The sequence below is a fragment of the Euprymna scolopes genome, chromosome 21 (genome assembly GCF_053919585.1).
Source record: "Euprymna scolopes isolate OS-2025 chromosome 21, ASM5391958v1, whole genome shotgun sequence".
In the NCBI taxonomy this organism is placed as follows: Eukaryota; Metazoa; Mollusca; class Cephalopoda; order Sepiida; family Sepiolidae; genus Euprymna; species Euprymna scolopes.
The window spans coordinates 57,627,717-57,653,795 of record NC_136502.1 but is presented as its reverse complement, the minus strand read 5'-3'; the positions used below and the strand labels follow the sequence as shown (position 1 = coordinate 57,653,795).

The 26,079-nt window shown below is 34.0% G+C and overlaps 1 protein-coding gene across 6 annotated transcripts in view; it reads left to right on the top strand.

Annotated features, from left to right (window-relative positions):
- LOC145242387 (androglobin-like) overlaps positions 1-26,079 on the top strand; it is a 337,568-nt gene that overhangs the window by 225,304 nt on the left and 86,185 nt on the right. For 3 of the 6 annotated variants that reach the window (XM_080105404.1, XM_080105407.1, XM_080105406.1), the window contains 5 exons: positions 3,497-3,635; positions 11,410-11,440; positions 14,579-14,629; positions 19,575-19,669; positions 22,420-22,513. In XM_080105404.1, the coding sequence (XP_079961530.1) occupies positions 3,497-3,635; positions 11,410-11,440; positions 14,579-14,629; positions 19,575-19,669; positions 22,420-22,513 (410 nt within the window). The remainder of the gene's footprint in view (positions 1-3,496; positions 3,636-11,409; positions 11,441-14,578; positions 14,630-19,574; positions 19,670-22,419; positions 22,514-26,079) is intronic. The other 3 variants (XM_080105405.1, XM_080105409.1, XM_080105408.1) reach the window with 3 other exon arrangements.

The window sequence follows — 26,079 nt, the reverse complement described above, 5'->3', positions numbered from 1 at the left end:
GCAGACTCTTGCCATTCCTATGTAAATGAGATTATACCAGGTGCATAAAAAGGGCCATGGAAGGAATGAGAAGGTGAGTTGGAAGAAGATGTACAAGAACAACAGATCGTTTAAGTTAACTCAAAAATCATTGGCAGTAAAGAACACAACTTTATTGAAATTAACTTTCAAACAAGATCTTCAGGTCTCTATTATAGGCCCAATTCTGTTTCTTCTCTATATCAATGATCTTTCAGAGAATATTGTTCAAAAAATTAATATCTATGCTGAAGATTCCATCCTCTATTCTGGTGTTTTTCAACCATTTCCTTTGGATCAGTTAAAATATGCAACTGATCTAGAAGTTTACTTTAGTTCAGTTGTAGATTGAGGTACAAAATGACTTGTTCCATTTAATCCGATTAAGACTCAGCTTGTGTCTCTCAATCGTAGGTGTGTCCCTTTTATTCCTAAGTCTCAGAGATGGCTCTGCTGTAGAGAAAAATTCGACTTTGAAACTTCTTGTTCTTCTTTCTTTCTCATCAAATCTTTCTTAGAGAACCCACCTTACAAGAAGCAGAAAGAGCAATGGATATATATATATAAAATATATCCATAAGCAGAAAGAGCATTGGATATATATAAAATATATCCATTGCTCTTTCTGCTTTCTTCTCTAAGGTGGGTTCTCTATTGCTCTAAACATTTTCTCATTAAAGTTATTCTCTATCTCTACAAATCTACTATCAGACCATGTATGCAATTACTTTTGTCACATTTTGGTTAGTGAATCTCTGTCCCATTTAAGAGTTCAGAACCATATCTGGATTTTGATTGGCCCCACCATATCCTCTTCTCTGCAATCTCTTTCTCAAAGATGTGATGTAGCTAGTCTCAGTCTTTTCTATAAATACTATTATGGCATATGTTCCTCAGAATTGTCTGATCTATTCCCTGCTTTTTTTGTTCTAGCTTGTTTGACTCGTTGGTGTAATGGTCTTCATCAATTAACTGTTTTAATACCTCATGGTAATACAGCTTCCTGTTCCAGTAGTTTCTTTTTAAGAATTGCAGGCTTGTTGAACTCTCTTTCTGCAGACAGTTTTCCCCCTACTTTTAACTTTGTTCTTTTCAAGACTAAGGCATCTCCTGTCTTCACAATAATCATCTTTTGTTCTTGTTGGGTACTTACATTAAATGGCTTCACGCCTTGTCTGAAAGAAACAATGCCCATTAAAAAAAGCATTGTATCTTGATGATTCCATATGGAGATAAAACACAGACACTACTGTGTAGCTTCATTGCCATAAATATTTTCATAATTATAACAATATAAATATTGTATTACAGAAGTTCAGAACAACATGGTAACATTAGTTTCGAATGAATAAGTGATCAACACATGAACACGCCTCATTGACTCTCCTCAGCCATTGTTGTAAGTTCTGGTTAGAAAAATGCAATCATGTGTTGATTACTTGTTGATCCAAAATCAACTGTACTATGTTGCTCTGAACTTGTGTTGTACAGAATATAAATAAACATTACATTACTTTGAATTTTATTCTTAATAATTGTGCATTCTCATAGGTTTCTTTTCACTAATCTTGGCCAGACAAAGGAACAAAATGGATAGATAAATAACCAGCCAACTCTTATTTTGTAAGGAGAGCATACGTATAGAAACCATGCATTCGAAATACTGCAGATATAAAATCAGCTCAATGATAGATATATTAGATCCATCACAGCTATTGTAATATAGACATGAGGTAAATAATTTTATGAAATACTCATTTACATATGGTTCAAGAATTTTGTGTACAATCGTTTCTGAGATGATATTGTTTTCAATGAAATCAGATCTCATCATCACTACAGGGAATTGATACCAAGTTTACAGTTAAAATATTTTATCATGACAAAGGTGAAGGCATTAAGCAGTTATACATCAAATCGAGAGATAGAGATAAAGATACATTAAAGTAATTGGAAGTTAATTAGAAATTTTTATAAAACAAATATATCCAACATGCAATGAACATCAGTCATGATGCTATATTTTATTTTTGGTGTCAATTCTCTGTGCTGATGAGATTAAATAAATATCAATGAAACAAATATCATCTTAGAAACGATCGTACACAAAATTGTTGATTATGTCGAATTCTTGGAATGTATGTTAATCATTATCTTATAAAGTTATTTACTTCATCTCTCTCTCTCTCTCTCTCTCTCTCTCTCTCTCTCTCTCTCTCTCTCTCTCTCTCTCTAAGGATTAAAGTTAAATTCTGTAGATTAAAATATACATAAAGATGTATTCAAGTTAAGAATTTATTGTTTGAAGCAAGGAATTTATGCAAAAGAATTATATTTATTTCCTTAATCCATGGATTTTCAACAATAGCTCATATCATCAAAAGAATGAAATGCAGTTAGCAAAATTGTTAGCTATAAATAAACAAATATTTTGCTCATCAGCATATATATTGAGAAAGTTATTTAAAAGGTATTTAAAAATCATAGACAAAGGATATCATACAGTCTGGCAAATCTAACGTCAGGATGAGTTCAATTATTTCTGGGATATTTCTGCCAGGTTGGATGAATAATTATCCAAGGAGAAGATTAGAGATAATAGAGTGATCCGTTACATTTGAAACAGGCTTCAAAGTTGAGGTAACACCCAGATTGTATAAAGATCTTGTACTGTAATTTCCAGGGGTGTAAGAGATGCTAACCATCTTTGGTGAGGTAAAAATCTGCTGGTGTTGAGGTTTAGAAAAAATCCAGAGTCTTTGGGGGTGCGGAGATCTGGTATGATATTGGAGGTCAATATTCAATTGCATTGTATATATCTCCACCGATTATAACAATACGTATACGGATGTACAAATATCCAGAACTTTATACGTCAAACCATATATGCAAATTTAGAATACAAAATCTCCAAACTCAGCAAGTTTTCATTTGGTAAACATTCGGACTAAGCCTCACGAACTTAGGTTCATCATCATGCGGGCTGATTACTCTGATTTTTAGATGATAGTTTTACGTGATGAAAAGGACAGAAAGAAAGCTAGTTTAAGGAGGAGAACAAAGATGGAAAAGGGGAGAAAAAAAAGAAAAAAGAAAAAAAGAGAAGGCAAAGTCTGTAAAGGGTGGCATCTCTGACTGATTACCGCTGATTTGATATTTATAAATACTTAATTTTCTTCACTTCTTGCAATAAGTTCTGATAGCCTGTAAGTTCAATACCAACCTACAAAATCAAAGGTAAGTTTGTGACTGGTTCAAATACAGCAAATGGCAGAAATTATTGTCTCCTACACTGATGAGAACATATGTTCGAAATACATGTGTCTGTAGGTTAAAATATAATTATTATCTATTTTAAAAGATTATTGTTAGTCTTAATAATTTTTATTCAGCCTGTATATTTCAAATTAACAAAAGTTGAACGCAATACAAAGCCCACTTGCAAAGTGCATCTACTTTTTCTTTTTCTTATTAAAAGGTTTTCCACAATGCTCTTTACGAATCTTTCTCAAAAGTTATCGATTTGGAACAGGAGGTTATCTTTGCTTTGAGGGTATTGACATTTGACACAACCTCTAGAAATGTGCGGCCATCCGACTCATCACATAATAAACAGTGTAAGATTCTCTTTTTATTTTAATTAATTTATTTTTCCTATTTATAGTGTAACATTTTTTTGAGATAAGGATTGATAATTGGAATTATTAGGATTATTCGAGCTGCTATTCTCATCTTGGTTGATATTTTCAAAACGTTTTGGCTAATATAACCTTTGACTTATTTAATATGCATTTTCATGAACTTGTGAATCTTTATGCCAAATTCTGGAATTTATACAAAATTTCCAACTGGACCCATAATTTAATCCATAGGATTAGATTATTCTTGTTCCATCAGCCACAATATGTTAGTGAAATGTTAATTAATTATTATGTTATTCTTAGTTATTACCGAATTTACCTCTAACCTTCAGAATATTGTTATTTAATACTGTTATCTGTTCCATTAAAAATCCACATAATCGAAATAATACATTACAATACTTTGTAAAAAATAATTGCAAAAGAAAGACAACTTTTAGAAACTATCTTTATTGAATAGAACAATGTTCAGTTTCTAGTGTACTTTTTCTATTAAAAATGATGGAAAAAAACTTATGCCTTCTTAATGTTTTCACTTATATAAAATAACATCTCAATCAATAAAGTTAAAAGAAAAAATAAGAAAGAAAACATCTTAAACTAGAAAGTTTCAAAATCCAAAAAATAAATTATTTAATATGAATATTAGTGTAAACATTGGTAAAATTTTTCATATATAATTATTATTATTATCATTTCTGCTGATCATAATCTGGTCTGTCTGATTTGCAATTTGCTTTTCAATGTAAGTCATTTTTTAATGCATTTCTTTCAATAGAATAGGACTGAACTATTGCAAGTTGAAAAAAAAAAACGCAAATCATTTCTGATGACCTAAAGAAAAACATAGCAAATTTCACTGTTTGTATTATTTAGGCTACTGTTTTCATCTTGAGTGTTATTTTCACGTTTTGATTAATGTAATGTCCGATCTTTTCTTGATGTATCCTATTGAACTCAGCAGACTACACGGAATTTTGAATGGAGTCTTTTATTTAATCTGCATACTCTCATTCTCTCGGTCATAACCGGGTAGAAGTATAAAGTAATTTACAATTGTGAGATTGGTAACACCACAAACTGAGGAGTGAACCTTCAGCCCCCACAAGAGTTCCACTTAGAACTGAATTTTATATAGTATTTTATCCATTAAACCATTCTAGGCTGAATTTTCATTGTGTTAACCTATTCTTGTTTTTTATATATATAATCTTACTACGTATATAGCTATAGATCATTACTTATTACAACATATTACTATATATGTCCATATATATCTCTCTATCTCTACTATTATATAAAAGGAACTTTGTCTGTGTGTTTGTTTCCTATGGACTTGAAAATGGCTGGGTCGATTTTTATGAAATTTCACATGAAGGTACTTTGTGTGCCTAGCAGTATTCGAATGCCTTTGATAAGTATCGATAATTGATAATCAAAATAATCCAATGACAGAAGGCAATTTTGACCAAAGTTAACACCTTACACAGCCTAACATCACAAGTGTATTGAGAAGTTTAATTACAACACAAGACAAAAGGCCCAACATATAAAATTAGCAGTAGATTCTTTGATATATGATAAGGGCGTGTTTGAAGTTAATGTTTTTGTTTAAAGCACAATTTCACAATGATACTTGACTTTTTCATTTTAAGCTTAAATTTAAGCCATTATCACCGCACAGCCAGGCATATAAAATCAACAGTAGGTTCTTTGATATGGATAGGTTCTTTGATATGGATAGGGTGTGTTTGAAATGAATGTTTCTGTTTAGAGCACAATTGAAGCATGATACTTGACTTTTGCATTTTAAACTTTAATGCAAGCTATTATATATAAAAATAATTTTATAAAATCAACAGTAGGTTCTCTACAGTGCAATGTAAACTACAATATATTGGGAACTTAGTCACTGTGAGAGGCTTATGAAGCTTCCTCCTGGTTCATTGCAATGGATCCCCACAGAGCAGGAAATCAATCAATTCGATTGAAAAATCGATTTCAATGACAATAAAAATATGGAAGTATGAAACAGTTGTTGATCATCATTCGATCCCAAGCAATGACGGGTCACCCTGCTAGTATACGCATGTATATGTACATATGCATGTATATGTACATATGTGTATATGTAGTTATGTATGTATGTATGTATGTATATGTACATATGTGTATATGTATGTAAATATTGTAACATGGTCTAAGTTAGTTTATTAAAATAAAATAATAATATATAAAAAAAGAGAGTTCAGACGTATTTATTTAAAAAGAAAAAAAATACACACTCTTATTCCTTCTCAGCTTGGTAGATGGAAGGAGAAGAGAAAAAGAGGAGACTAAAAGAATTCAGGGTTCATCCCTAACTGACCATATTCCACCTGTGTTTAACATCTCTAAACATTTGGGAGAAATGATGAGGCATCTGGGCCTTGATGACCATGTCACAGAGTGCAACCACATTTAACACAATCTATGTACCAGCCTGCTTGGCACTGAAAAATAAAAAAGAGGAAAAAGAAAAAATGAAAGAAACTACTGTACTAGCAAACTTCGCACAACACTCTGAAGAGACAATAGCACATCTTGCTTGTCCTGACCATGAAAGAGAAAATGAAAAAAAAGGATGATATGTGCAAATTCTCTATATATCGAACTAGCAGGGGTGCCTGGTGTTGCCCAGGTGTTTAGGTGGTGTAATAAGGACCCCTGAGGAATGGGTCAAAACAGCAGTAGCGAGGGTGCCCGGGTATGTGTAGGTGGTGTAGTAAGTAAAGAATCGGGGGAGGGGGGTTAAAAAGTGGTAGTGGGGAGGTATCAAAACAACAGTAGGCAGAGGTGTTAAAAAAATTGGTAGTTGGCAGGTAGACTCAAACCCATAACATGAAGGAAAAAAAGAAGATTAAAAAGACATGATGTCTTAGCCGATGTTTCTATCCCCCAACCAGAAATTTGGAACGCTGAAATTAAGCGTAGTCAATCCAACTGATACAATGACTTGCGAAAATGGCGATGCAGAAACCGACCCCCTCCTTGTAGAAAACTGCCCAGTTGAGAGTGACGGAATTAATGTTTTGGGCCAATTTTTCAATATTTGTCGTCTGAGACGTTGAACTTTAAAACAATACTGATGTCGTCAGGATCCGTCGCATCTGTTAAAAGTTTTTGGCATACATATATCTATACATACATACATACATACATACATACATTCACACAAACTGACAATTGAGATTTATATTATAGACTAGTGTGGATGCCCAGCGTTGCCCGGGTGTTTGTAGGTGTTGTTGAGAAAAAAAAAAAAGTCGTAGTAGGCAGGTAGGCTCGAACCCGAGGCCTTGACGCGAAGGTGGAAAAGAAAGTGAAAAAACACCTGACATATTACTGCTTAGCCACGATGGGACAGGAAGTGAAAAGCGTTCTAATTTAACGATTAAAAAGTTTACCTGCAGAAAGTGAAAGTGAATGAGTTCATGCAGGAGAAATGAAATCACGCACTTAAGTTTGGCTGTAAGCCAGTTAAGCTTCCAGCTTTCTGCTGTCATGGGGGAAATCAGCTCCCCTCAAGTGGGGGGAGCTCTGGCAGTGTCTTAGTGAATAGCAATTGTCTGATATGAAGGGTATTCCCCACACTGATCAAAACTGATTGCCTTCAACACCTGCTGGCCACGAAGGCTAGCTAATCACTGTTATTCTGAATCAGTTTCGGTTTTATACGAAAAAGCCAAACAAACAGGCAAGAAGACAAAATAGCGTGAATTTTATAACATAAAAGTCGCTCATATAAAAGACAGACATGACCTCATTTTGTACATTGGAGATATTATACTCTAGGGAGTATATAAAAAGTTCTAAGAGACGGTACCCCTTCCCCCGAGCACCCTCCCCTCAAAAGCCTTTACTGAACATACAAAAAAAGCGCACACACACACATTTTCACTTTTATATAATAGATGATGTCAAATCATTGGATATATCATTGACCACATACACCTGAAGAAGGTCAGAGGTAACATCAGTCGAAATGGGAAAATAACACTCGGGATAAGAACAGTAGTTTGAATAATATAAATTATCAATCCTCATCTCAAAAATTCAGTCAGAACAAATTTAATATTGTTTTTGTTTTATTTTCTTCTTTTGATTATCGGGAGGTAAGGAGATGTGACTGGACATGAAAAAAAAAATAATGTTGAATGTAAAAAACAACAAAGACAGCAGAAATGAATAAAATTGTAAGGCAACATTTGTTACTTATATAAAGAAATTAGAGTACTGCTGAAATCAATGTTTTGTTAGCATCTTACATAAACTGCTGGAAGATACCAAAATGCCTATCCAATTAGATTGCAGCAGATGACAATTGTGAATTAAATATAGTGTAAAATTTAACATGTCAAGAAAATTAACAGCTACCTGCGCAAATTCATATGAAGACAAAAATTTCAAAGCAATCCTTTCATCTCCATATTTGTACTGATTGCAGAATTGTGCCCTCTTGAACATTTTCCTTTCATTTCTTCTACTCCTTCTTTGTTGTCATCTACACTAACAACCACAGAAAATCTTCTACATTTTGTAAATAAAAACAAAAATTCCAAACTCTTAAAAAAATAACTATGCAAAATTTTTTTTCTTTTTCACCATAATCCTACAAAAAAAAGCAACCTAATCCCCAAACCCTAACCTAATTCTAGAAGTGTAAGCCATGTTAAGTTTCAAAACAGTTTCCGATGGTTCGTTGTTCTAAACAAGTCTTGAGAGGTGACTGGCTTGCAGTAGACAGAACAGTTTCCGATGGTTTGTTGTTCTAAACAAGTCCTGAGAGGTGACTGGTTTGCAGTAGACAGAACAGTTTCCAATGGTTCGTTGTTCTAAACAAGTCTTGAGAGGTGACTGGCTTGCAGTAGACAGAACAGTTTCCGATGGTTTGTTGTTCTAAACAAGTCTTGAGAGGTGACTGGTGTGCAGTAGACAGAACAGTTTCCGATGGTTTGTTGTTCTAAACAAGTCTTGAGAGGTGACTGGTTTGCAGTAGACAGAACAGTTTCCGATGGTTCGTTGTTCTAAACAAGTCTTGAGAGGTGACTGGTTTGCAGTAGACAACAGTTTCCAATGGTTTGTTGTTCCACACAAGTCCTGAGAGGTGACTGGTTTGCAGTAGACAGTTCCACAGAGCTAAAGATTCTTACCGTGTCGAGACGGAAAAAACATGCGAAATTGCTACAGAAAAGGTTTTATATTTATGGAGCAATTCTGGTTTCTGATTGGTTGGTAGCAGAACATGAATTGATTCGATTCGTCAGTTCCTAGCAGCATCGTTTATAAATAAAATCGCACGACTGTGTGGGATCATACCCCATTATGAATCAAAAATATTGTAACACTAATTCTTCATCCTAACCCTATAAAAGAAAATAATTTGACCTAACCCCAACCCTAACTTAATTACTTTAGTTAAAAAGAGTACCATTAAAAAAAAAAATTATTGAAAAATATTTTTTGGTAATAGTTGTATCATTATATTTTTTGTCACAAAAATATTTTTTAGAACAGTTGTTTCATTATATTTTTTTTATCGCAAAAAATATTTTTCATTAATATTACCATACAATGATTGTTTTTTTGTTTCCTTGCTTCTAACATTGTTTCCTTAATTTTTCCAGTTTGATAAAGTCTTTGTTAAAAAAATACATATTTTACAATTAATTTTTCCTCTTTGATAGCATCATCTCATTTTGATTTTGATACCAAAAAGTTTTCATTTGTCTTTTCCTGTTTATGTTAACTGTTGGGAGATTCAGCATGAATTATAAATGGCAACAGTATCGAAACAAGAAAGAAAACGTTTAAGATCGAAAATTAAAAAAAAAAAAAAAAGGAAAAATATATAAATCAGTAAAGAAAGAAGAAAGGAAAATAAAAATAAAATGTCTTATTATGGCAATAGATTTGTATTCTCCCTTCCCTTATTCATTAGGCAGACTTTTATGTGACAAGGCGGATATATTTTTACAGATCACATGGAGGTGAGAAACATACATAGACATACACACAAAAAGTGGTCACACTATTTTACAACTGGCCATCATTAGTGAGCGATACATATATGTAATAATGTCTCATCAAATTCATATTATTTTACCAGATTTTCAAAGTCAGACCAAAACAGCATTCTGACTAGCCTTTTTTTTTGTTTTCACTTTCCACTTTATTATTGTCATAAATATATTTTTGCTTTAATTTTTTTCTGAAAGACAACTTTTCTGTTAAGACAACTTTTAGAGAAAATACATGCAATGAATATTCTCAAATATTAAAGAAAAGTAATGAGTTATTTTCCTTTGACTTCTGTAAAAATAAATATCAAAAACGTGTTATATTTTTAAACATTAAAGGTAAGTTTCCACACTAATTATCATTTGTCCTTTACTATTAACTGAAAATGCCAAGTACTTTTATTCCAGGCCTTTAGTAGAAGACTTACATCAAATCTGTTGCTAAAGTTACTGGAAAAAATGCTTGCATGTTTCTACCGCTCCAAAAAGTACCTGACTCCTGATGTAATCTTTAGATGGAGTATTGCTGGCAGGTCTGGGAAGCTGCCACTCAAAGCATTCTTTCTTAACTTGCTGGGGTACAAAATTCTCCTTGGAAAATATTCTCAGCAAAATATTGTCTTTGTCACGACTGCAAAATACCTTCCTTTCTCCCTCAATGTACCCAAAATAAAATGCAATTGCAGCAAATGAAATTTATTTCCAAAAACTTCCAATTTGTGGAATGAGAAAGCTTTCCTGCAGATTACAACGTGGTCATCTTCAAGTCCAATGTTAATCGGGCTGTTCTCTTAAGTATCAAATTTTGTTCAATCTTCTCATAATATTTTTCATCGTCCACTGACATCTTATCCTAGAGTTGTTTTTAACCTTGATAAGTGGTGATTTATAAGTATTCAAATATATAAAATACTAAAAATTATTTTCAAAATTCCTATTTAAAAAAATAATTTGATTGCATATTAAAGTTACCAAAATTAATTTCTGTTATTTTGTAAACAAGTCAGTAAATATTTTTTAATCTTGGGTATGGTCGAATAGATAAAGCTAGATATCTTATAATTAGGCTCTGTGAATGAAGATATTCTTTAACTTGCCAGGGTATAAACCTTTCTTTTTCCTGAAGGCATCTGGCATGCAGTGACCTATATTAATCCAACAACAACAACAACAACCACCATCATCTTTGGCTTAACATCTGTTTTGCATGCTGTCATGTGTTGGACAGCTTTAAGAAATTGACTTTCAAACTAGAAAGGTCTATATTTCCTCTTCTTTCTCTCAAGTCCAATTTTTTATCACTTATTCCCATGTTTTCCTTTTCCTTAACTGTTCTTCATCTATTAACTTAACTTTCATCCATTCTTTCAGCATTGCCATACCATTATAGTTTACTGTTCTGCACACATCTCCCTATACTGTCCAGATTTAATCTTCTTCTGAGGTTTTCAGATTTAAACCTGTCTTTAAAATTAAATTACACATCTATAGTATCATTCTTATATCATTTCTTGCCAGGCAATGCATGTCCTTAACCTTGTCTAAGATAGATCAATATTATAGCAGTTTGAGTTTGCAAATTTATGATTTCAATTCCCATTTGAACCATAAATTCTTTTTGTGGAGAAAATTCTTCTCTGAACTTGGGAATACTTGAATTTGTCTTATATCAATAATTTTATTTCTTTCAGCAGATAGTGACAAGTCTGAGACCAAAGATGAGTAAGTTATGTTTTTAAACCATTTATAATATTTCAGCCAATGTATGTTTGTCACTTGAATTGTTTTTAATTCTTATAAGTTGTTTGGTCAAAGAACTTCATACTAGTTAATGGTGACTAGAATTTTCTGCAAGTTTGTTCTTATTGTCACATTAACCTCCTGGAAGCCGTTCAGAGAGTATGATCAAGCCTCCATCAAACATCTATCATATTTTGAATGCCTTGCTTCCACAGGAAGACACACAATTTTGTAACCATTATTATTCCATACTAGTAGGGAGACCTGGCGTTGCCCAGGGTTGAATGAGGATTAACAAATGTTCCACACTTCACCCATTTTTCAATCAAATCAATTGATTGCCTGTTATAGTTGGGGACCTACTGTAGTGTACCAGGAGGAAGCTTCCACAGTGACTTAGTTCAAAATACATTGTAGTCTACATTGCGCTGTAGAGAACTTGCAGTTGATTTTATAAAATTATTATATAATGGGTTGAAATAAAGTTTAAAATACATGTCAAGTGTCATGGTTCAATTGTGGTCTAGATAGAAACATTCATTTTGAACATGCCCCTGTCTTATCAAAGAAACTATTGTTGATTTTATACATTGGACCCCTCTGCTTGTGTAGTGATAAAACTTCTTGAATGCACTTGTTGATGTTAAGCTGTATAAGGTTGTTAACTTTAGTCAAAATCAAACTTCTTTAATCATATTTTTTTAATTTTCAGTACTTATTAAAGACATTCCAATACAAAACCTATCTAAGAACACTCCCAGATACATAAAAAAAACTTTTCTATGAAATTTTGGAGTCCATAGGGAATGAACTCTCACACACACACACACTAACACACATACATACACAAAGTAGCGATTTTAGTATTTTTTTATCTGTTACATATTCTACATATTCAAACAAAACATGGGATGCTCTCTCTACTTACACATTTGTTACCTTGGATGTTTTCTGATTGGCTAATCCATTCTCACTTACCAGAATAAAAAATTAACAGAATGATATTTATCAAACACTATTAGACTCTGTAAAATTTAGAATTTACATGACTGAAGGATATGTTTAGATAATAAATTCCTATTTCAGTCATGTGAATTATTTTCAGCTGAAAGAACACATCAGACCTGGATTATTTTGTTTTCTTTATTAACGACAAAGACGTTTGCTCCTTACCAGTGTGTGTATAAATCCTTTATACATCACTTCACTATTCTTGTTATAGTTGTGAGCCCAATTTGCCTTTTTGTCTGTTGACACCTGTTATTTAGTTTATACAGGTTAATTCAAAAGGATAGAAACAGAAATTTTGCATGCATATGAAAGAGAGAGAGAGAGAGAGAGAGAGAGAGAGATAGTAAAAGAAATTTCACTACATAGTTACTTAACATATGCTGTCCTCATTTTTGGGGCAGCATGCAAAAAGCATGTCTTTCTTCATTTAAGTCTCACCACCTAAGAGATCATGAGTAGTGCCACTAGAAATTGCAGAACTTTCATCTGGTGTCGTTCTCTGACCCCTTTGACTTCTAAACTTTTCCACTCTTGACTACTACTATGTAATACCTCTACCTACACCTTTTTTCCTGTTTAATTGGCCATTCTATTCTCATTTACTGGAATAAAAAAATTAACAGAATCATATTTATCAAAAATTATTAGTATCAGGTCATTCTGAACAAATTCGTTTTTTCCAAAATGGTTGACCATAATCGAAGGTAACACAAAGGCTTTCTTTTCTCTGACTATTTTTCTAGATTAATCCACTTACTCTTGTTTTTTACCTTATAATGCTGGGTGTTTAGCAAGATTGCATCAAATATTTAACTGAGCATTGAACCCCGGTCTCCCAGTCCATAAGGAACACTCTAACCATTATACCAAATGAGTCAAACATTTATAAGAACCTTATTGCTGTATTATACTCAATATTTCAATATTTTAACTATTATCTGTCCATTTGTTAGTCTCAGATATTTGGAATAGCAGATTAACATATTTACTATTATTGAACACAACTACTTAAGGGGAGTAAATAAAACTCGATTTTTAAGCATTAACTATATTTGCTCATATAATTAAAATTATTATTTTCTTTTTAAATGGTTACTGGAATTTGGAAATTATTTCTCCAGGAATTTTTTTTTTTGTTTGTTTTTAATAGTAGTAACCTTATTTATTTACTGTAGAGTTGAAAAAATGAAAGGCGGGGGAATCATAGTGATTTTTAACAGTAGTAATATCTTTTTACTTTGATTCACCCAAAACAAGACATATTGATACTCATGCTTAATAGGACCATGTTGATAGGAACTAGATTTATAGAGAAACAACCTGGGTGGGGAATTGGAAAGCAAGATGTTTGTTCATATTACATTTAAATTTCTGTATGTTGATATTGTTGGAAACAGAGCAAAAATGTAATTTCAAAAGTAAGTTGCCCAAGGAAAGAACCTATCAAAGTGCAAAATCTGCTAATGACTTGTACATTGAAGGGGTGTGATTTTGCTGTTAGATAGGTTGAGGGTATTTTCATTGAGGATGTACAAGTTCAGTAACTTCTTCAGAACACATTCTGTTGAAGTATTTGTAAAACAAACACAGGAATGCAACATTGCAGAGGCTGAAGCTTGACAAACAGTGCATGATTTATTAGGTTAGAAATTCTGTCCAAGAGAGAAAAGCAGATATGACAACAACTCCATGCATGGGAAAATGGTAGCTTTATAGAAATATAGGATACTGATAGATGTGAAAAGTTGTCTAGTCTGTTAGAGAGAGCTTACCTTCTTTAAAGCAGACTTGGCAACACTTTCTGTGTACTATTTCATGTTGATTAAGAATGTCAGTCTGAGAAGTTTGAATGTTGGATTCTGAAGAAGTGTGTTTATTTGTTGGTGAGGTAGACTACGAGAAGGCAAAATTATTTAAAGAAATGTGAGATTCAAATAGATAACATATGAAATAAAAATAAAGGCTAATTTGGAGAGAGGAAGGCGAAATAAGAAAGATATTTTTTTGTTCTCTTTTGATTTTTGCCATCCGCTTTTTCGCACATAATTCTTTTACAGTTTACAGTCCTATATATCATGTACAACATTTTTACATTTTCTTTATTTAAAGACAAAAGCGAAAAGCAAAAATGAAAGTAGGAGAACTCTTACTCACTGAAGGGTAAGTACAGCTAATATTTAATAATAATTTATATATATATGAAGGGTAAGTACAGTCCAATGAACGGTATATACATTCAGAAACTACAGTTCAGATATCTGCTGTTGAACGGGCTTGCCTGAATCCATATTGTTTGTCAGTCAGGAGTTTAGCAGCTGTTAGGTGCTGGACTAGGGCTTGATTAACTAAGGACTCAAATATTTTGGCGAAAAGCGGGAGGAGGCTAATGGGGCGATAATTTAGTGGGTTAGTTCTTTCACCAGAATTCTTGAAGACTGGTACCACAGAAGCGGTTTTCCAGCAGTCGGGAAAGCAAGATTCGTTAAGGCATTTATTGTAAAGTTTTGAGAGAACTGGAGCAACCTCAGCAGAGCATTTTTTTAATAGCACAGCCGGGATGAGATCTGGTCCACATGCTTTTGAGGTGTCTAGGTTTTTTATAATAGCATGTACCTGAGAAGGGGTGATTTTCAAATCGTCTAGTGTGGCGTATGTTCGCAAAGGAAAATCAGGAAGTGAGTGGTGTACCGGGTCCAGTGTGGAGTTTGAGGCAAACCGACTGGCAAACAGATTAGCCTTGTCAGTTGCCGTGCAAGCAACCTCATGATTGTTTGATAGTGGGGGAATAGTTGACTGCCCATTATTTACTACGTTGTTGTAGATTTTCCAAAAATCCCGGGTTCCTAATTTCTGTGCTTCGATACGTTTTCTGGTGGCTTCAGAGTAATCTGTCTTAGCTGTCTCTATCACTCTCTTACAATTATTTCTAGCTTCTATATACTTCTGTTTATTTGAGCTGGACTTATATCGGTTGAATCTTGGAACGCATGCCTATATATATAGAGAGAGAGATATATACAAGCTGGCAGCCCAGCATTGCCCGGTCATACAATATGCTTAAACATGATATTTTAATTCATGTAGATTGCATATATATTATAGAATGAACCCTCTATTGATTATTATACATTACGAGGAATAATTTGCCTGGTGGACTAATTTGCAAAAAAAATAAAAAGATAAAAAAAAATAATGATAATGTCGTTCATCAAATTCCATCTGCGTTTTTTTACAATATCACGTCAGCTGATATTTGGTCTTGATGATGAATGCTCTGGAAAAGTCACTTCTGATTAATGTTTAGTTTTAAAATATGCAAATGAAGAAATGATTCACGGCAATTTTAAATGGTACGTCTTGTTTTATCGTAAATTGAACTCATTAATAAACAAGATTAAAATAAAATGGCGAGGTACATCTAGCCTTGAACAGGGGATCATTCGATCTGTATGCTCTACCACTAAGCTATATCTTCAGATTATCTGGGGGTTTTTTTAAGAAATGATTTGCTGGAATTTTATTATCTCCCTTAGCCGGTGTGACGTAAAATATTCCCCTGTAAAAATTATTCCTTTTATCTTATCTTTTTTGATAAAAAAATTGATAATTGGTGAAAACTCTGATGTGAACAAAGTGTATCTGAATGGCGAACCTATTGAGTTTGTCAAGAGGATTTGTTATGTTGGTGCAATTACTCATGTGATTACAAGAGTTAAAAGTGGTTGGAGTAAGTTCAGAGAACTTTTGCCATTATTAACCAGTAAAGAATTACCACTGTTGACCAAGGGAAGAGTCTCCCAAACATGTACATTGCTTGATTATGTATTGAAGTGAAATCTAGCCAGTGACGGTTGAGGACATGTGTTGTATGGAGAAAAATCATATGAGAATTATATAATGGATGTTTAATTCGTCTGACACCAGAAGAGATTAAATCTCAACATTATAGAGAGATGTGTGTAGAACAGGAGACTTTGATGGTATGGCTACATTGAAAGAATGGATTAGTTCTTGGGTTAGTAGATGGAGAACAATTGAGATAGCAGGTTCAGTTCATAGAGAAAAAGCCAAGGAAAACATGAGAGAAAGTGATAACAATAGACTTGAGAGAAAGAGGGATAAATAAAGACCTGGTCAGAAGCAGGTTTGGAAGTTAATTTCATCCAGTGCATGCCAGCATGTGAAATAAATGTTAAACTGAATTCGATGAAGATCATAATGATCATGGATAGTCACTTGCTTATCATCTGATACAAGGGATGACTTTTCATCTCAAATAGAATATGTTTATATAGATACAACTGTTGTTGCTTTCATGTGGCAATTACAATTTGCATCATGACCTTTTTTTTTTTGCATCAACTTTGCACAGAGTGCTTTATGGAAACTCAGAAAAACTGTACCTGAAACGATTTTGGCTGAAACATTAGATGGCTTCTTTATCTGTTCAGGTTGCTGTACCATCGAACAAGCTTGCAGAAGCTGTAATCAGCCTGCAGATCTCGAAACAGTTCAAGGTGACACTGGATGCAGTATGGTCATTGATCCTTGGATGATTACTTCTCACTTGGACAGTGAATTATATGAGAGAATATAATCTGTAGAACACAGCCAAAGATGTATCATTGGCGCTTTCATCTCAATAGAAAAAAGGCAGCTTTCTCTGGCCATATTTCTACTCTGTGGAACAGCCTACTAGAGGTACCATATCCAAGTTAAAATCACCTTGGACAAGCATTTAGATGATATGTAGCTGTACACACCTTTTGAGCTTGCACAATAAATTCAATCGGATTTTTTTTCTTTCCAATCTGTGACATGTATTATTACGAATTCCATTATTATTAATGCAAATAGACAATAATAACAACACATTCATGAGTTCGTAATAAAAAAAAAATAATAAGACATTCATGAAATGCAATGAACATTAAAATACGTAGACCCTGGGTTCGGTACACCTCGCTGAAATAAAAATATGGGGAGACTCTTTCAAAACCAAAAATATACAATAGACGACGAACAGCATATGAAAATAACGGAAAAAATGACACGCAATGGTAATATTTTCGAAATTAAATTTTATTATAAAACAATGACTAACTATGGTAGGGGAGGAATAATGTAATTAAGTGAAAATAAAAAAGAACAAATTATAAAGATGGGGAGGGGTATCTTTATATACTATTCGAAGGATGCCAACAAGAAATACATCAATACAAAAAAAATATATCAGTCCAAACAAAACAATGGCAATATGAACTCGTTGACTTAAATATATGAGAGAGAGGTAAATCACATTTTGGGTTTTTTTTTTTTTTAATATTTCTTTTCTCCTTTGTTTTTCTTTTAACTTTTAAAGTGGACTTTAACCTTCATTTTATTCGCTTCAGGCAATAGTTCACAGCACGTGGTGTTTCTTTATAGCATCCATCCAATGTTTTGGGTCATTCTCGGAATATCACGTCTCCTGTGTTTGTGAAATTAACACTCAGTATTCCAACAATGCCAGCTTGTTCTCCCAAGCATTATTTCTTTTCTCTTGTCATTGATATGAAGTTCCTCCCAGGCATTATTTCGTTTCTTTCGCTGTTGGTGGAGGTGGGGGGTATCCACATCTTCGTTCATCTGTTGCTGGGTGACGCAGTGGAAAAGTTTCCACGTGCGCACGCTGTGGCATGCCAGCCAAAAGTCTGCATCCTGTACCAAAAGGTCTTTCTTCCTCTTTTTTTTTTTCTCTCTCTCTCTCTTCCTCTTCTCAGTACGTTTATTAGCCCTTTCTTTCCTTTATTCTTCATTGCCTAGCAACCCACACGGGTCGATGGGTTTCTGATCAAATGACCCGGTCATCTCGCTAGCTTGCATGTCAAAAGGCTTTTCTCACCTTTCTCTCCTTCTCTCATTGTCTTTTCCTCTCTCTTTGAAACTATGTTCATTTGTCTTTGATAAAATAATAAAATAACAAAAAAAACGATACATTTCTCGTTGGCTCGAAATTAAATTTTTCAATTTTCAATCAATTACGTAATCCATTTATGGGTTACGTCACAGTATACTTGTAGGGAGGAAGAAAATGCAAGTTGAGAGAAAAGTAAAACTAAAAAATATGAAGTGTTACTTCATTCAAAATCATTTATTAGACAAAAAAAGATAATTTCAGAGGATTTATTTGATAAATCAAGAAACCAAAAAAATACATGAGAAGTGATGAAAAGCTGACAGCAGAAAAGGAGAGGACACTGGTAGACGAGCAGCTTTGACACTATTAGAAGCCGATATGTGAAGGAATGAGGAAGAGAAAAAACAAAAATGTGCTAATCATAATTTGAGGAATACAAAATAGATTTATGGATGTGTTTTGTTTGCTACTTACTGGTTCTATGCATGAACTGTGATTAAAAAAATAGCAAGTGGATGAAAAACTTACTTAGACAAGATATGATCAGTTTTGGATGCTAGAAAGTATTACTTTATCACTAAAATAAGTACATCCAAATATCCCATATTCTTCTGAATGTTCTTTTGTGGTTTTTTACTGTCATACTAAGAACTCTCAGAATTTCTACCAAACCTGCTGGAGACTAAATGATACACATGACAAATCACTAAATAATACCCATGTTAGTGGCACTTCCTACTTTAAAAAAAAAAAAAAAAAAAAAAACACACACACACACACACAACCACCCACCCACCCCTCTCTTTCACTATCTTATGGTTCTTCCATGAAGTTTAAAGAGCAAACCACCAAACCAGAGATTTAAAACTCAGCAATTTTTTTATCCATTAGAATGTCTTACCTCTACTATATTTTGTTTGCAAATAAGTAAAATCAAGGGAAATTGTAATACTTATATATATATTTACATTATTAACTGTTCAAAATTCTTAGTTCTTTTTAGGAAGAGCTATACCAAAATCAGGGAATTATAACATTCTACCATTTCAGTGCTCTTCCATGTGGCTAGACAAGCAGACACCCCAAGCTGAGTTTTTAAACCCAACCTTTTTGCAAGCAATCAGAACCTATTTATTATAAGTATGCTAATTAAGCATAATTATTATAAAGATTATAAGATTTTTGTTTCTTTCTTTACTGATTTAGTGACATGTCAATTGCGGATCACCTCGCTGCTGTGAAATTACAAAAATGTTGGCGTGGCAGATTTGTACGGAAAATCAGAAATGCAAGAATACAAGGTAATTGCTCCACTTTATTTAAGTAACTAAATCAAAATTATAGTTCAGAGATGAAAGACAATTAATGAGAGGTTTCGATCAATCACAAAAGCACAAAGCGTGGTAGAATGGGGAAAGAGATGGCTGATTACTTTTAATGCATCTAAAACTAAGCTTCTATCTTTACATTATATCTGGCATCAATTGAAATGAATAGCTCTCATCTTGAGGAGGCTCCATGTTTTGACAAGCTTCTGGGCTTGATCTTTACTCTTGATCTGAAATGGAACACGTACATCCAATCTGTTGCCAAGGTTGCTGGAAAAATGGTGGGATCCTTCTATCGATTCAGTAGATATCTCACTGCTGATGCAATTCTCTTCCTATATAAGAGCCAGGTACATCCAAGGATGGAGTACTGTTGCCACATCTGGACAGGAGCTGCTAGGAAGAACTTATCCTGCCTTGACAGAGTTCAAAATAGACTTCATAGCCTAGTAGGCTTTTCTCTTCCCTTCAACCTTTTTCTCACAGAAGAGATGTTGCAAGCCTGTCTCTGCTTTATTGTTATTTTCATGGCAAGTGTTCGTCTGAGCTCTAATCTATGGTCCCTCCTCACCAAACTTTCATGAGAAACACTCGTCTAGCTGAAAACACTATCAATAATTTCCCCCACTCTTTATCTGTGCCTTAATCTAAACATAGATTTCATGAACAAAGCTTCTTTCTTAGAACTGCACACCTATAGAACTCTCTTCTGTTTGCCTACTTTTCGGCTGACTACAATATGGTCATCTTCAAGTCCAATGTAAACAAGTTCTTGATGACCCGTCCCCTTAAGAGTAATCCAATTTACTAATTTTCCACTACTAATGATTACTATGATATTGTCCCATTGACTACTCTACACTTTTTAACCCTTATCCTCGAGTGGCCTCTGGGCCTTGATAAATGATGCCTCATGTAAAAATAATAATAATAATAATAATAATAATAAGCTAGCAGAACACATGAAAATTCCACAGAATGAGAAATATATTTAATCAACAAATATGTTTTGATAAAGCTGATATTTTTTTGGATGGTACAAAAAATTTTTTTTTTTTTGGGGGGGGGGGATCTGAAAAGCCAATAACATGCAGCAAATATGAGTTTATTAATATTTCTATGAAAATAGTGTCCATTGTATTTTCAATATAGAACTAACCCAAATACAAGAAATTAATAAATACTAATAAATAATCAGAAAGTAATATTGTACTACATAGTTCAATACAAATAATAAAATCACATTGTAAGAGATACTCTTTAATTTACTCCTTCAATCTAGCACCGCTTAGTAATTTTGTTCTTTTCTCCCTGTTTCTTTCGAATGTTCCCTTTTTTTACGTGACATTTTGCTGACTTCAGTGAAGAAATGCTGTATGTTGCAATTACTACAAGTTCTTTTTTTACACCATTACAACAATGATCGTATATTATTATAATATAGAATGAGGCTACTTCAAAGGGAGGTCACTTTCATATTCTTATCCAGGATTACTAGATTGGCCTTTTGAAAATCACATTTTGCAACCTTAGCCTTTTTTTAAGGAATTTGGCCTTCAAAAATTGCATTGGCTTTTTTTAAAGTTGAGTGTACGAACTAATGAAGGAACAGGCAGAATATTATATCGATAGATGTTTTTAATACCAATAGTCATACGTTTTATATTTTCTACACTCATCAATATGAAATTACATAACGGTACTGTGGATTACATAATTTGAACTCTAGCTCCAAATAATATAAACCTTGACTTCATGACCATTCAGCCAATGTGTTAATTTTGCTTTGAAATGCAAGGAAATACACTTTGTATCTTCAATATAAATACAACTATTGGGATTCTAAACAGTTCTGATCTTCTAAAGGAGACAATCTTGCAGCATGGCTAATTGTTTTAATCAAGTTATTATCTACTTCTGAACTAACAAAAGAATGACATCATTCATTAAAATAGAGATTATAGACAACCGATGACCCTTCAGATCACAGGTCATCTATGTGGACAATGACTGCATACATTTTTATTAGAATGTCTGGACTCAGAAGATCTTGTCTAAATGAATAAATGCAAAAGTTGTGTTCGTTTCTCACACTTTTAAAACACCTTATTTCAAGTAAATCGACTTTATACAATATCAATGTACCATCTTTTTTTATATAATGCTTATGTATATATGATATCAGTTGCAAGATTAATTTGCATATTGATTTTGAAAAATGACATTTTATTAATTATTGTTTGTTATTATTTTTTAATTCACTTATTGCTTTAATTTTAATATCACAAATAATTCTGTTTCACAATATTGTTTTATTTTGTTAGAGGGACAGTTTTGGTTTTCAACAAGTTTCTACATTTGCAAGTGAAAAAGCAAATTGATTTCTTCTTTGTTTTCCTTTATTTACAGTCACATTGGAAAGATAGATAAATTTCTATCACAATTACCAAAATGTTAATGTTTATCTATGTGAATAAATGAGAAAGATTTTATCTTATGCTTATAACAAAGTCATGAATAAAAATGCTCATTTTAAAGTAATGTATTTCAAGTAGCCAAATTTGCAAGGCAATAGCAAGTTGGCAAAGTCAGCTAGTTTGGTATAAAAATGACTAGAAAATGATTTTATGATAGTTTGTTTTTATGATAGTGAGATTTGCAAAAGCTAAAAAAGATGAAAAAGATGTTTTCCTATTAGACATAATGCTATTTTTTTTTTGTAGGTACTTCTGAGAATTTGCATGTAAGTGATATTCTGAAAAAATATTGGAGTCATATAGAAAATAATATGGAAGAAATTGGACTGCATTTATTCAGGTACGTATGGAGTACTGTTGCACTAGTCTCTTCCTCTTCAACAAAATTTCTAACCTAATAGGCTTTGCACTATATGCCAAGTTCCAGACTCTCTCATATTACTGCAGTGATTCATGCCTGTGATTGCTTACACATAGTTCCATGGTATGTACTCTAATGACTTTACTGCACTTGTACCCCATCAACATAAATATCCTCGACCCATTAAACTTGTAGAAAATCACACCTACTCTGTGTAGAGGTCCCTAGATGCTGGAAGATTTTTTACTCTATATTTTGGTGCTCACTTGCCTTTAGAATTCTTTTCTTGTTCACTGCTTTTCTAACCATACTAAAATGCAGAAATTTAAATATAAACAAACACCTTGTTTCCGAACTTCTCACCCAAGTTGTCCCCTATACATCTGACCTCTATCACAGTAGCCCCTTACACTTTAATGAAAATGTGTCTCATTAGAAAGTGAACCAAAAGTAAAAATAAGAAAAAAACATATATTCATTAATAAATAATTTTACCTTTGTAAAAACATTTGTAATTATGTCGCTGGTTTGGAACTTGGGAAAATAGTTGGTTGCACTTTTTTTCTTTGTTTCGTTGGTGACACTCATCCCCAAAAGACATGTAAACGATGGTGACACTCATCTCCAAAAGACATGTAAACAATGGTGACACTCATCTCCAAAAGACATGTAAACGATGGTTACACTCATCCCCAAAAGATATGTAAACGATGGTGACACTCATCTCCAAAAGACATATAAACGATGGTGACACTCATCCCCAAAAGACATGTAAACGATGGTGACACTCATCTCCAAAAGACATGTAAACGATGGTGACACCCATCCCCAAAAGACATGTAAACGATGGTGACATTCATCCCCAAAAGACATGTAAACGATGGTGACACTCATCTCCAAAAGACATGTAAACGATGGTGACACTCATCCCCAAAAGACATGTAAACGATGGTGACACTCATCCCCAAAAGACATGTAAACGATGGTGACACTCATCTCCAAAAGACATGTAAATGATGGTGACACTCATCTCCAAAAGACATGTAAACGATGGTGACACTCATCTCCAAAAGACATGTAAACAATGGTGACACTCATCCCCAAAAGACATGTAAACGATGGTGACACTCATCTCCAAAAGACATGTAAACGATGGTGACACTCATCTCCAAAAGACATGTAAACGATGGTGACACTCATCCCCAAAAGACATGTAAACGATGGTGACACTCATCTCCAAAAGACATGTAAACGATGGTGACACTCATCCCCAAAAGACATGTAAACGATGGTGACACTCATCTCCAAAAGACATGTAAACGATGGTGACACTCATCTCCAAAAGACATGTAAACGATGGTGACACTCATCCCCAAAAAACATGTAAACGATGGTGACACTCATCCCCAAAAGATATGTAAACGATGGTGACACTCATCTCCAAAGGACATATAAATGATGGTGACACTCATCCCCAAAAGACATGTAAACGATGGTGACACTCATCTCCAAAAGACATGTAAACGATGGTGACACTCATCTCCAAAGGACATGTAAACGATGGTGACACTCATCTCCAAAAGACATGTAAACGATGGTGACACTCATCTCCAAAAGACATGTAAACGATGGTGACACTCATCCCCAAAAGACATGTAAACGATGGTGACACTCATCTCCAAAAGACATGTAAACGATGGTGACACTCATCCCCAAAAGACATGTAAACGATGGTGACACTCATCTCCAAAAGACATGTAAACGATGGTGACACTCATCTCCAAAAGACATGTAAACGATGGTGACACTCATCCCCAAAAAACATGTAAACGATGGTGACACTCATCCCCAAAAGATATGTAAACGATGGTGACACTCATCTCCAAAGGACATATAAATGATGGTGACACTCATCCCCAAAAGATATGTAAACGATGGTGACACTCATCTCCAAAAGACATGTAAACGATGGTGACACTCATCTCCAAAGGACATGTAAACGATGGTGACACTCATCTCCAAAAGACATGTAAACAATGGTGACACTCATCCCCAAAAGACATGTAAACGATGGTGACACTCATCTCCAAAAGACATGTAAACGATGGTGACACTCATCCCCAAAAGACATGTAAACGATGGTGACACTCATCCCCAAAAGACATGTAAACGATGGTGACACTCATCTCCAAAAGACATGTAAACGATGGTGACACTCATCCCCAAAAGACATGTAAACGATGGTGACACTCATCCCCAAAAGACATGTAAACGGTGGTGACACTCATCTCCAAAAGACATGTAAACGATGGTGACACTCATCTCCAAAAGACATGTAAACGATGGTGACACTCATCCCCAAAAGACATGTAAACGATGGTGACACTCATCCCCAAAAGACATGTAAACGATGGTGACACTCATCTCCAAAAGACATGTAAACGATGGTGACACTCATCTCCAAAAGACATGTAAACGGTGGTGACACTCATCCCCAAAAGACATGTAAACGATGGTGACACTCATCCCCAAAAGACATGTAAACGGTGGTGACACTCATCTCCAAAAGACATGTAAACGATGGTGACACTCATCTCCAAAAGACATGTAAACGATGGTGACACTCATCCCCAAAAGACATGTAAACGATGGTGACACTCATCTCCAAATGACACCCAATCCTGACATCACAAGCTATGATGAAACTCACGCTTAAAAGACATTTAACTATGATACCTCAAGTTATGGTAATATGCATGTCCAAAAGACACTTAATCATGACACCTCAAGCTATAATATTCAAAAGACACTCAATCAAGTGATGTGACACTCACTTCCAAAAAGCATCCAGTCATGACGCCTACAACTATAATAGCATTCATCTCCAATTGGCACTAACCATGAAACCTCAAGTTATAGTAATAATAATACTTAAAAGACGCCCAGCCATGACACTTCAAACAATGGTGACATTCATCTCCAAAAAACACTTAACCATAACACCTCAAGCAATAGTAATACCAATGTTCAAAAGACACCCGATTATTACACCTCAAGCTATGGCAATACTCATTTCCAAAAAACACTTTGCCATGATACCTCATGCTATGATAATTCTCATGTCCAAAACATACCCAATCAGGTGATGGCAACATTTATCTACAAATGATATCAAGTCATGACACCTCCAACGATGGTAACACTCATCTTTAAAAGACACCCAACCATGATGCCTCATATGATAATGACACCTATCTCCAAAAGCTAAACTCATAACCAACTCCAGTACTGAACATATCCCTGAGATTATAAGAGAAGTCCACAGCTTTGAGAGGGTCATTTTCCATTGACACCAAAGCCATTAAAACGGCCTTTTTTCTGTTGGTTGAGGTATGCCTTTGGTCCTCAGCAGTTTTAGCTTTGCCTTCTCTTTTTGAGAAGGAGTTAATTTATTGCTAATCACCTAATGCACTCCTACCCAAGAATGACAATGGTGCTGCCAAAGTTTTTTTATTTCTATTTTTTTTGCAACCAGAGTGCTCTTC